The 12,669-nt window shown below is 37.2% G+C and overlaps 1 protein-coding gene across 2 annotated transcripts in view; it reads left to right on the top strand.

The window, feature by feature from the left end:
• The window catches only part of UBE2H (ubiquitin conjugating enzyme E2 H), a 95,472-nt gene that overhangs the window by 66,617 nt on the left and 16,186 nt on the right, over positions 1-12,669 (top strand). The window contains exons 4-5 of one of the 2 annotated variants that reach the window (XM_065884021.1): positions 7,433-7,472; positions 8,773-8,825. The exons of the other annotated variant lie outside the window; for it this stretch is intronic. Of the exons in view, the coding sequence (XP_065740093.1) occupies positions 7,433-7,472; positions 8,773-8,825 (93 nt within the window). The remainder of the gene's footprint in view (positions 1-7,432; positions 7,473-8,772; positions 8,826-12,669) is intronic. 2 annotated transcript variants of the gene reach the window in all.

Below are 12,669 nucleotides of genomic sequence, written 5' to 3'. Positions count from 1 at the left end.
CCCTTCCCCAGGCCACCTCTAAGGGGTAACCTTGCTTTTGCACATGCTTGCTTCTGTGAGAAGGTTTGTGCATTTCCTTCTTGAAGCTGGCTTATATCAGTTTTAATTCTGCCTTTGGCAATTCATTATTATATAATCTTTCCATTTGCTGTATAAAAGTTCCACCTAACTTGCTGTTTAGGTTAGTTCCTACTTGAACTTTAGTTCCTCTAGCTTTTGAGCTGGTTGGTTATTCTGACATCTTCTGGGCATAAAATTCATTTTCCCTTTAGGATTGGTGTTATAATGAAAACATATATTCTTAGCTTCATTTTTCTTTAGTTAAACTGAAATTCTTTTAAAAACAAGTAAGAGTAATATCTTAGTTCCCTTGGAAAAACTTGTTCACACAGTTCAAGATTTGTTCATATTCTTGGTGTTGGTGAAAACCATATTGCTAGAAGGAACTTTGGAGATTATATCATCCTGTTCCGTTATTTGAAGGATTGTAAAAATGAGACTCAGGAAGGCGGAGATATATTACTACTAATTAGTTGCAGAGTCTGCCTTCTAGCTTCCAGTCCAGTGTTTTTTCCATATGCCAAATACAATCAGAACAATCTTTTTAATAGTAAATATTAGAGTAACTGTATTTGCCATTTCCAGTGTGATAGGGTTATAAAAAAAACCCTAATATCCCATAACCAAAATACCTTCTAATGCTCTTGACAATTGCTAAAGGATTAAGAGATGGGTATGTAGGGGATATTTTCATTTTTAGGATGAGAAAAGTGAGATGAAATTACTTGCCTGAGCTCATGAGTTACTGGTCACATGCTGTGCATATATTCATTAAAACTTGGTGACAGTCCTGTGATATGTGGATACCATTATTTAACCCAGCTTTATGAATAAGGAGACAGAAAGGCAAAGAGATACAGTAGGTCTAAGTGGAACTTAGGCAGTCTGACTGGAGCCTGATCTTTTAACCACGACTTTGTGTAGTAACAGTGGCAGAGACTTGAAATTAGGTCTCGAAATTTCAAGTCCAGTGTGTTCTGTCCATACTCTGCTGCCTCTGACCATGAAAATAAATCCTGCCTGATTCAGACAGTGTGGTTATATGAATGACCAGGAGAGTGAAAGATAAACTATGGAGATAGGAAAGAGATTACAGTCTTCCAAAACTGGATGTGCAGGAGAGTAGATTTAAGGCTGCAGGCTTTGGTAATCTGCTAGGTTGGTAGAAGAGTTACGCTGTTGAAGGATAACACTTCACCTTTTCTTAGTTATAAATGAATAAATGAACTTTTCTTATCCATCCAGCCCATTCCTCAGACTCCATATTATCAGAGAGAAAGGAAGAAACAGAAAAGAGGACCCCTTGTTGAGTTTAGATCTCCTGAACACACACAGGATCAGTTCAGAAGTTCCCATGACACAGGGCAATGAGAGTGAGCTCCTTGCTTGGTTCCTCACCCAAGAAGAGACCGGCCCAGGTCCATCTCTCCTGAGTAGGAAAGGCTCAGCTCTCGGAAGAGACTTCTGCCTGGGTGCAGGCTGCCACGGGCTGGGCCTGGCTGTCTGAGGTAAGATGAAAATCTGTCTGAGGGTGCACTAATGCACAAAGCTGGCAGTATAGCTGTCACCAGTGAAGCTGGCAGCATCCCCACCCCTTTTTTATCTGGAACACCCTAACTCTGATCACCTCCTGCATGCTTGGAATGGAGATCCAAGTTATTGCCCTTAAAAAATTTATAGTGTGAGATACTTCTAGGGGAGATAGGATTTAATCTTTAATAAATATATTTTAAATAATTATATCTACTTTAAAAATAGAGAATTAATCAGTTTCATTCTGAATGGTCTACTTTATGTGGGTATTTGTCCTGAAGATAGAATATCAGAGTAATTAAATATATTTATTTACTGTTTTCTCACAGGAATTCATAAGCTTATAATTAAATCATATCAGCCATAGCTGCCTCAACCATCTGCAGTCCAGGTTCATTTTATCTCTGGGATAAAGTTTTCATTTTTGCCTTTTGTGCTTTTCACCCTATTACCTTAGGGTGGATTTACCTTGTTTCATGAGTCACCTTGTTTGACCTGATTTCTTCAAGATTATTCTGGATGAAATTTCTGGATAGATGACTGGCCCTTAGGTATTTCATTCTATCCACAAATTTGATCACTAAAAATATCCCCACTTGTAAATGGAACAAAGACGGAAGTATAATTAATTTTTGTCTCTTTCATGTACATATTGACCCCAATATCAGTTATTCGAACGTGTACAACTTTGTATAGATCCCCTCCTGGGATTGGACACAGAAACAGTCTGAAATAAAAAACAGTTTTCAGCATGACTCGGCACAGTGTTATTTACTTTCTCTCTTTATTAGCCTATGGGTCAAGAGATTTGTTATTCTAGAGCAATTGAGTATTGGAGTGGAACAAGCAAAAGCATGGCATATTTTTCTATTTTAATAATCTGTGCTTTTGTTTTCTAAGATATGTAGTTTTTCATCAACTAAGCATGGTTTGGATTCCTTCTCCAGAATTATAAATCTCCTGATTCCCTTCTGATAAAAGACAGAGGACAGAGGTGGTAAGATTTTTAGCCAAACCTTTGTACCTGTTGTCCCCTTTTTTATAAATGCTTGAGCCATGCCAGAGAATAATTGTCCAAAAAATTTAAACAAAGGAGTTCTGAATTTTATCTGATCAAATCACTGAAATGTTATCATTAGAAAATGCCTGGTAGTGAATAAAATCTTAAATCATATGGATTAAATGTGACTTGCTGCTTCCACTTATCATGTTTCCATAAAAGCAGTTTTCAAAATATGTTCTCTTAAAATATCTTCAAAATAGTTCCTGGTCAAATGGAAACAAGTGTTGGGAAAATTCTCTTGTTGCAGACAAATTCATTAATGTGGTGATAGCATTGCCAAAAGGAAGGAAAACATGCCAGGGCAAACACACTCAGTCCTGAGAATGTTCCTTCTCTGAATTCCTAGCCTGTTCTTTCTCCTCCCCTCCTTGTGCAGAAGTTCCATTGTTGCCATCATTATCCAGAATGTAAATAGCTTTGCCAGAAATGCTGCCCACAGCTTGTCCAAGGACAAATGTAAAGGATATATATATACACACACACACAGATATAGATAAATTACCCCTTTCCATTTATTTGCTTGGGTATTTTTCTAACAATAGAAAAAGCCTGGTATAGGAAGAGACGATTGTAGTGTGGAAATTGTTTTTTAGTAGAAATGGTCTGGTTGTGCTTGTTGCTCAATGGCAAGTTTATAAACTCCATTTCTGCCTACTTTGGAATAGTCAGTGGATTTTGTGTCTCTTTGTGGTATTTTAGCATGTTAGTAACTTTGTATTACATTCTCCAGAACACTTATGTACCTAAAAATGTGCCTCACAGAATTAATTTCCTTTATGGACTTAACCATTGGCCATTTCCCCTTAAGTCCTCTGTTCTCAGAGGGCTGGCCATTGTTATTAAATCCCAGATTTTAGAGCTGATGGTCCTTTTACAAACAGAATAAGAGTGGAGGTTTTGGAGATCATGTAGCCCAGCTGTTTCTCTTTGCAGGTAAAGAAGCAGACCCACAGAAGTATAGTGACCTGATCAAGGCCTGCAGTTAATAGCAGAGTTGGGACTAGAAGCCAAATCCCTATTAGTACTTTTCTCTTTCCAGTCCGATTCTGCTCTCCACCTCAGAGCTCAGATGGGGTTTTATATTTATCAGGGGCACTGGGGACTGGGCTCCAACCCATTTATTACTAAAGAATATGTTTACTAAGCCCTTTTTGGCCCTCTTTCTTATATAGTCTTGGACTCAACCAAGCCAAAATCTAGATTAAATTGAAAACAGTGTGGAAACTATATTGATTCCAAATGTAATCTCCAGACCTTGTACAAGGAGGGAGGCAGGAACCTTAATCTTTCAGAGACAGTTTTGATAAACATTTAAAGCTTTTTTCACCATAGCTTTTTCCTTGACTTATACCTTTGAGGTTCCCTGTGACATCAAATTATTGAAGCTTCATTCTTTTATTTTTTTAATTTTTGTTGAAGTATAGTTGATTTACAGTGTTGTGTTAATTTCTGCTCTACAGCAAAGTGATTGAGTTATACGTATATACATTCTTTTTTCATATTCTTTTCCATTATGGTTTATCATAGGATATTGACTATAGTTACCTGTGCTATACAGTAGGACCTTGTTGTTTATCCATCCTGTATGTAATAGCTTACATCTGCTCACCCCAACCTCCCACTCCATCCCTTCCCCAACCCCCTCGGCAGCCACCAGCTTGTTCTCTACATCCATGATTCTGTTTCTGCTTCGTAGATGGGTTCATTTGTATTGTATTCTTTCTTTCAGACTTACTTCACTTAGTATGATAATCTCTAGTTGGATTCACGTTGATGCAAATGGCATTATTTTGTTCTTTTTTATGGCTGAGTAGTATTCTATTGTATACATGTACTACATCTTTATTCATTCATCTGTCGGTGGACATTTAGGTTGTTGCCATGTCTTGACTTGTGAATAGTGCTGCTGTGAACATAGGGGTGCATGTATCGTTTTGAAGTATAGTTTTGTCTGGGTGTATGCTCAGGAGTGGGATTGCTGGATCATATGGTGATTCTCTTTTTAGTTTTCTGAAGCTTCATTCCTTCTAACCCTTTTCCATTGCTGCAATCCTACTTCTGGTGTGGGGTGGGGGTGGTTTAAAAAGGATAACGGAGAAAATATCCCCACCACTAAGAACTAAGCACAGTTGATATTTGTACATATTTGTTTCCAGTTTTTTATCTATGTGCACACTTTTTAAAATACCAGGGCAAATAATATGCAAATAATATACAAGCACATATATCTTTTTAGTATGTGTGCTGCCAAAGCAAGAGCTAGCTCTTTTTAAAGGAATATAGTTTTACAGATAAATTCATCTTTAATCACCATTCCTCATTCTGTTACCTATTCCCACCATGACCTTGGCCCTGCACCCTCACTAAAATACTCTTATAAATTTGGTATATGTTGGTCCAATACAGTTTTCTGTACTCGTTACCATAGAGAATATGTAGTGTTGCTTTGTTTTAGTTTATGTAAATGGTATCATGCTGTAACTATATCATCCTGCAACTTTTTTGTTTCCCCTCAGCTTTGGCTCTATACATACTGACCTAGTTCACTACCTTGGCTGTATAGGACTCCCAGTATAAGGATGTACTACAGTCTCTCCCATCCCTCGTTGATGGGGTTGAACTTGGTTCTTGGCTTTTATAAACACTGCTGCAACAGATATCCTCTTAGGCCTTCTTGGACACATGTATTAGTGTTTTTCTGAGGTTCGATAGAATTTTTATTCTGCTTTTCCTTCTCTTAACATTAAGGCATGAACATTTCCATTGGCTTAGTATAATCGCCTCATAAACACATACCTTGTACATCTAGACTTTGAAACATCTTGAATGAAAAATGAATGTGAAATGGTAATTGGACACAAATCTTTTTGCGTCAGAGTAATTTAAACATTGCATGGGCTCTCTTGATAGTAATAAATAAAACATTAAGCTATTTCAACACAAAAGATTAAAAAACAAAAATTGGAAGCATGATTAGTACTTGGAGTGGCTAGAGCACGTGAGGATTGGAATGTCTGGGATTTCATATAGTCTCATCCCCGTTTTCTAAATCTAGAGAAGTTTCTTAGCTTTTCGGAGATGACCTCTGTCACACCTCATCCTTGAGGATCTTCCTTTGATGTCACTTGTCTGCATCTTTCCTGACATCTTCCTCTCCTTATACATGCTTCCCCTGTCACCTCTTTTTTTTTTTTAAAGGGCTTCAAATGCTTGGCTTTTTTTTTTGGCTGTGTTGGGTCTTCATTTCCGTGCGAGGGCTTTCTCTCGTTGTGGCAAGCGGGGGCCACTCTTCATCGTGGTGCGCAGGCCTCTCACTGTTGCGGCCTCTCTTCTTGCGGAGCACAGGCTCCAGACGCGCAGGCTCAGTAGTTGTGGCTCACGGGCCTAGTTGCCCCGCGGCATGTGGGATCTTCCCAGGCCAGGGCTCGAACCCGTGTCCCCTGCATTAGCAGGCAAGATTCTCAACCACTGCGCCACCAGGGAAGCCCCCTGTCACCTTTTTGCACACTGCAGTTATTTCTTTGTGTGTCTTGTCCCATTGCTCCAGTGACCTCCTTGAGAATAGAGTACTGTCTTTATTTGGTTTTGTACCCTAACTAAGCACAGTGCCTGACACATAGACGTTGACCAAATATATTTTGAATGAATGAAAGAGAACATGTAAGGTGGGGTTGGGGTGAGGGAGGGTGGGATTGGGACGTGGTGATAGCCACTTAATAAGGTACTTCAATTTATTGAGAGGAGGGTACGGAATAAGGAAGTCTAAAAAGGAAGTAAGGGGACTTCCCTGGCGGTCCAGTGCTTAAGACTCCGTGCTTGCATCGCAGAGGGCACGGGTTCAGTCCCTAGTCAGGGAACTAAGATCCCGCATGCCGTGTGGCATGGCCAAAAAATAAATAAATAAAATTAAATTTAAAAAAGGAAGTAAGGCGATAAGGATGACAAAATGAGGGCTTTGACAGTGGATCTCTGCTTTAGAATACTGTCATTTGCTTGTATACAAACTGATTAACTCACTGGTTTTGAGTTAGAAAATAATTTCTTTTTGGAATTTAAATATCAATATATTTGTTTAAAAGTCTATACAAACTTGTTTTTCTAGGAATAAATCAAAAAATTTGAATCCCTGACAGATACAGCCATCTTACAGAATTTTTTTAAACACCTTGCCTAATTTCTTGGTTGCCCCAATTTTAATCAAAACTGGGTTTCCTGGAATGAGTAGACTAAAGTTAAAGGAAATACTTTGGTCACTGTTCTTATGAAATCCTTTGCGGTTTGGAAGCAGTACTCCTTTAGCATTTCAGCAGCTTCATTCACGTTCCGCACACGGTGTAGCACAATGATACGAGTAACTGAGCTTCGGAAGGAGAAGTTCAAATGCAGAACCTCCACATTTAGTGATTGAACAATAAAACTTTGGGGAGGAAAGTCAGAGTAGCTTTCTTAACTTTTATCATGGCACTAGTTAATAAACCATTTAGTACTATAAATTTTCTTGGCAAGTACCTTCATAGCTCAGAAAATAATTTCTTGTAATGATTATTTTGTATAGAAGCTGCATTGCTCTCAAAGTTTGCTCATTTGATTAGTAGAACTCTGATGTATTTTAAGTAATTGACACAGTCAGGAGAATATAGTCTTACCAGTAACCAAAGATCTAAGATTGAAAGTAATGAGTTATCCTAATACTGAAATTGTTTCCAGTACTGAAATACTTTTAAACTAATTGTTCTCTGGATACTTTTTGCTGCTAATTAACATCTCTTTTTACAGGATTCATGAATAAAATTTTCCATCCCAACATTGATGAAGCGTAAGTAACTGTTTAAAAATGTTTAAATCTTAGCAGCAGCTGCTCTTGGTTAGAGTTCATCTCTCTGTTATTAAAAAAACCTCAATTATCTTTTTGGATTTTAACAACAGATCGGACTGTAAGAATGGTCACTTCCATTATAGAATCCAGGACTATGATATTCCACCTTAGTTCAGGGTCCACTATTGGACTGCTTGGTTTTTTCCACTGTCATGAATGGGTCTTTCATTTCCCTTGATATCCAGCTAACATTTGTAATATTCCATATCTCTGTTCTCTTTGTATAGACACTGTCCAGAGATCTGTCTTCAGTGTACAGATTATATTATTTTCAGCCCTTAAAGTATTTCTCAGTCCTTGAGAGTAAAACAAACAGTTAATGAATCTTAATTATCCCTTTCTTTCCTTCTAATATTTTATTAGTGATATTTTAAAATGTGATATCAGTGCCTCCTATTTTATACTTCCAGTGCTATTTAGAATACTGTTTGTCCTGCAGTTTTTCCTTGTCATGGCACTAAATTTTGATATTACACACACGTGCATACATATGAAGTATTCTGAACTCTGAGAGGTTGTATGTATATATATATACATCATGCCCCATGGTCCTTTAATGCTTTCATGTATCAGTCATCTTAACAAGGATGTTCTCTTATGTAACTGCAGTATAGTTGTCAGATTCGGGAATTGCATATTAATGCAGTACTTTTTCATCTACTGCCATATTCTGGTAATGGACTTTTTAGCACTTTTTTTTTTTATTCATTAAAGGATCCAGTCCAGTATCATCTACTGCATTTAGTTGTCATGTTTCTTTAAACTACTTCAATCTGAAATCATTCCTTAGCTTTTTATAAAATTGACATTTTTAAGGAATAAAGACCAGTTATTTCATACTGTCCCTTAGTTTGGGTTTGTCTGATTTTTCCTTATAATTAGGTTCAGAGTATGCTCTTAAGGCCAGAAAACCAAAAAGTGAGATTGTGTCCTCCTCAGGGTATCCTTTTTGGAGGCACACAAGTTTGTCTGCCCTGATAACCAATGGTAATTCTCATCACATGGTTAAGGTGTTGTCTGGTTTCTCCATTGTATAGTTACTGGTTTTCCCTTTCAGTCTGTAAGTAGACACAAGACTGTGTATATTCTGCTCCTCATCATGTTTTCCCCAATTGGGATTCTTTGGTTTTTTTTTTTTAATCTATTAAAAATATTTTTCCTGATGATTAAACTAGTTGCCAAATACATGCAGCTAACTTTCTAATTTTTTAAAAAATGCCATTCTTTCCATCTGTTTCAGGTCAGGAACTGTGTGTCTAGATGTAATTAATCAAACTTGGACAGCTCTGTATGGTGAGTTTGGCCATGGAATATTTTTTAGAGATGTTGAGACACTGCCTAAAAAAATGTTGTTTGGATTTTCTTCTCTGGTTTGAAATGTTTTGTTGGGAATGGGAAAGGATTTTGAAAGCCGGTGGGAAAGTTTAATCAGTGAAAAAAACGTTTTCTCATGAGTACAGACTTTGGTTTAGCAGTGGAAGTTTGAAATTATCTTGTAAGATTCTGAAATTAATGTACAGTGTTACACATATGCAGCCACACAAATACTTAACACAGACATTTTATGTATGTGTTATTCTGAAGCACATTGTATACATGTTTATCTGTTTTGGAAAAACTCTTAGGAATGTCCCTTTGAAATGAGATGGTGTATTAAGAGGTTTGGGGGATCATCATCTGTTTCAAAGGTGAAAACTTTGTTATGAAGCAAAGAATAATTTAGCCTTACCTTCAGTGCTGAAATTGACATATGATCTCTTACAGTGAATCAGCATGTAAATTGAGATCGCAGAGAGAGAGAAGCCTTATCAGGCCTTGTAACTTGCTTGGGGAGCTAAAAGTATTTCTAAATATATTTAAAGTTTATTAGGGATACAACAAATCAGTCTGTTCTCCCCACATGTCCAAGTTCTCAGGCTTCACAGACTCTCCCTCTTCTCGTGCACCCACCTTGTGAAGCTTCCCCTGATGCTCCAGCTGGAAGTAATCTCTGGACATGCCTAAATTTTATAGCTCTTTTTTTGTGGCCTGCTTTTACTTTCTACCTTGTGTTTGTTGTCCGTGCCTACATTTTCTGTGCTACTGGATTATTTCCTGCCCTAAGGGCTTTCAGGGTGCTGGTCTGATTTGTGTTTAAGTCCTGGCACTCCTAGCACGGTGCCTCATACCAATGTGTTTGTGAGAATGAGTGGTACAGACAACAAACACTTGCTGAGAGGTGCAGAGCGGGAAAGATCACTTCAGGCTGGGGTTACCTAGAGACGGCCTCCCCTTGTTGGAGGGTTGTGAGACCTTTTAGTGGTCTTAAGGTACATAAGACCCCTTATTCCAGCCACCATCTGCAAGTCACCTTGTTTGCACTAGAATGGTGATAAGAATCACAGAGGTTGGTCACCAGCAGCACACAGTTAATCCTTTTTTTTTCCTCCTCCTAATTCCTTCAAGAGTTACTTCCTCTGCCTGGAGTTATCCTCCCTGATCTTTGTGTAGCTGGCACCTTCTTTTATCATCTCAAACATGCTTCCTTAGAGAAGCCTCATTTTCTGGCCACTTGATCTGAAATAACGCCCCTCCATAGCACAGCACCCTCTTTTAAAAACCTTAAAATTTATTTATTGTTTATCTTGTCCTGTCAGATTGTAAGCTCCACAAGATCAGGGACTTTGTCTCATGTGTGTGCATGTGTGCGTGTACATATATACAAGTGCCTAAAGCAGTAGTCCGTGTACAATGAGGGTTCACATATTTGTTGAATTAATAAGTGAATTAATCATGCCCAGTACTGTTTGACATGAGAGTTTTAGGGAAACAGCAGCTTATAAGGAGATGAGGCAACAAGAAAGGACATATATACTGAGGTTGGTTAAAGGGATTCCTTTTAAGATGGTTTTTCAGTAAAAATGTCTTGTGGCAGGTTGCCTGGAATATCTGATGTAATAATGTATTTTCTTAAACTGCATTCACATTGTAGAAATATACATAACTAAATGCTGCAAGCTGGTTCCAATGACAATAAAGTAAATTGGACTTTAGTTTAACTAATTCTTTTACTACTGACCAGAAGAGTTTTGTGGAAGAGGTTTGCTGATTGTCAAGTACCTCACATCTCAGAACAGATTTTTTTAAAATAAGTTTTATTGAATTATAACTCACATACATAAAATACACCCATTTAAAAAGTGTAATTTGATGATAGTTTTTAGTATATTCACAGTTATTTACAACCATTCCCACATTTTTATCATAGAATATTTTTATCACCTCAAAAGGAAACCCTGTACCCTTTAGCTATCATCCCCTCATTTCCCAGCCCCAGCCCCCAGCCCTAGGCAATAACCAACCTTCTTGTTTGTATAGATTTGCCTATTCTGGACATTTCTTGTAAATGGAATTATACGATATGTGGTGTTTTGTAACTAACTTTTTTACTTCATATAATGTTTTCAAGATTCATCTATGTTGTAGCATGTATCGGTACTTCATTCCATTTTATGGCCAAATAATACTCTAGTCTACAGATATCATTTTTATTTGTCAGATGATAGACATTTGGGTTGTTTACACCTTTTAGCTATTATGAATAATGCCTCTATAAATATTTGTGCACAGGTTTCTCTGTGGACATACGTTTTTCATTTCTCTTGGGTATGTACCTGGGGGTAGAATTGCTCGGAGATATGGTGACTTTGTTTAACCATTTGAGGAACTATTTTCCCAGGTGGTACCATGTTAACATTCCTGCCAGCAGGTGTATGAAGTTCAGAATAGACTTTCAAGCAACAGGCCAACATGACTAAGGTTTCATCACATCTATAAAATGTTAGAATATGTTCTTGTATTACCTTGCAAAACATTTAGTAAGTAACAAGAATTAAACCACATTGATGAAAGTGAATTTCGATTTCTGTATTACATGTGTACAAGTTACCATTAAGTGTTCCATAATACAAGAACATGAACACACTAAAAGGTAAGTGTAGGAAAGCAGGAAGAAAATATTTTTATAGTATAGTCAAAATTATACTCAGCACGGGAAAACTGTTTTGACATTTTTCTCAAGTCCAAACTATTCCTCAAGAAAATTCAACATTTCTTTCATGGAAAGATTTAGGAGCAGGTAAATACAATCTATATGAAAGTACTGGTAGAAAGGGTTGGTTTAGATGACCTTGAAGTTTCTTTTAGACTTATCTGATCTTGAGATCTAAACTGAATTTTTATTACAAGCTGCTAAACCCTCCGGCATTGAAGGTTAGTTTCGTCATTGGTGAATTTTGAATCACTCAATTTCCTGCTGTGATTCTTGAATTTTAGTTCAAAGGACAAAAGCAAATCTAACTTAGTACGAAACAACTAATAGGAGAAAGTTGGCAAGTTAACACAGATATTCAACTGAAAAGCAAAAGGCTTAGCTTGGTAACCAAAACTTGTTTCAACTCTACTGTATAATATGGTAAGGAGCAGGGAGTTACTTGTGAAATTTCCTGCAATTAACTTTGCCCCAGGGCATGCACGTACTGTGCAGTAGATATACGTATTTTTATTATAACAGCAATTCCCAGATGAAATTCAGATTTATACTCATCATAACCTGATAATAAACAATGTTTATGTTTATTCCTCCACCACCCCTCACCAACTCCACAAAAGAAAATTGATTTCTGGCAGCCTTGACTCCTTGCCTCTGTTCTCCTCCTGTTTTCCTTTGCCAAGTGTACATGCAGTTTGTTCATTCAGAAGCTCAAAATTGGTATAATTGTAGCTTAATCACCCAGTAATTTAAAATTTTATATTTAATCTTGAAAGAGCATATTATAGTGGTTAATTTTGTAAAGAAGCTTGTCATCAATATGAAGCTATCTATTGAGTTTGAAGTTACTATTGTTACTCTTTGTGACATTAAAAGGAAAGTAGCAGATGCCATCACAAAATTGATTCATTTTGACTTCCTGTATGATGGCATCTTTTTTTTTTTTTACATCCCTTCGTGCTCTTCCAGACAGGAATGATAAAAGCTCTGGAAAACTTAAAATTCAGCCAAGGGGATCTGGATTTCAATTTCAAAAACAACTGTAATTTTAAAGACTGATGAAAGGAAAGTTCATTAAGCCATAGGTAGCTTGTTTTCTGTTTTCCT

The sequence above is a fragment of the Phocoena phocoena genome, chromosome 9 (assembly GCF_963924675.1).
Source record: "Phocoena phocoena chromosome 9, mPhoPho1.1, whole genome shotgun sequence".
NCBI classification, from domain to species: Eukaryota; Metazoa; Chordata; class Mammalia; order Artiodactyla; family Phocoenidae; genus Phocoena; species Phocoena phocoena.
Note: the sequence above shows the minus strand (reverse complement) of the source record. Positions and strands in the feature narration are given on the sequence as shown.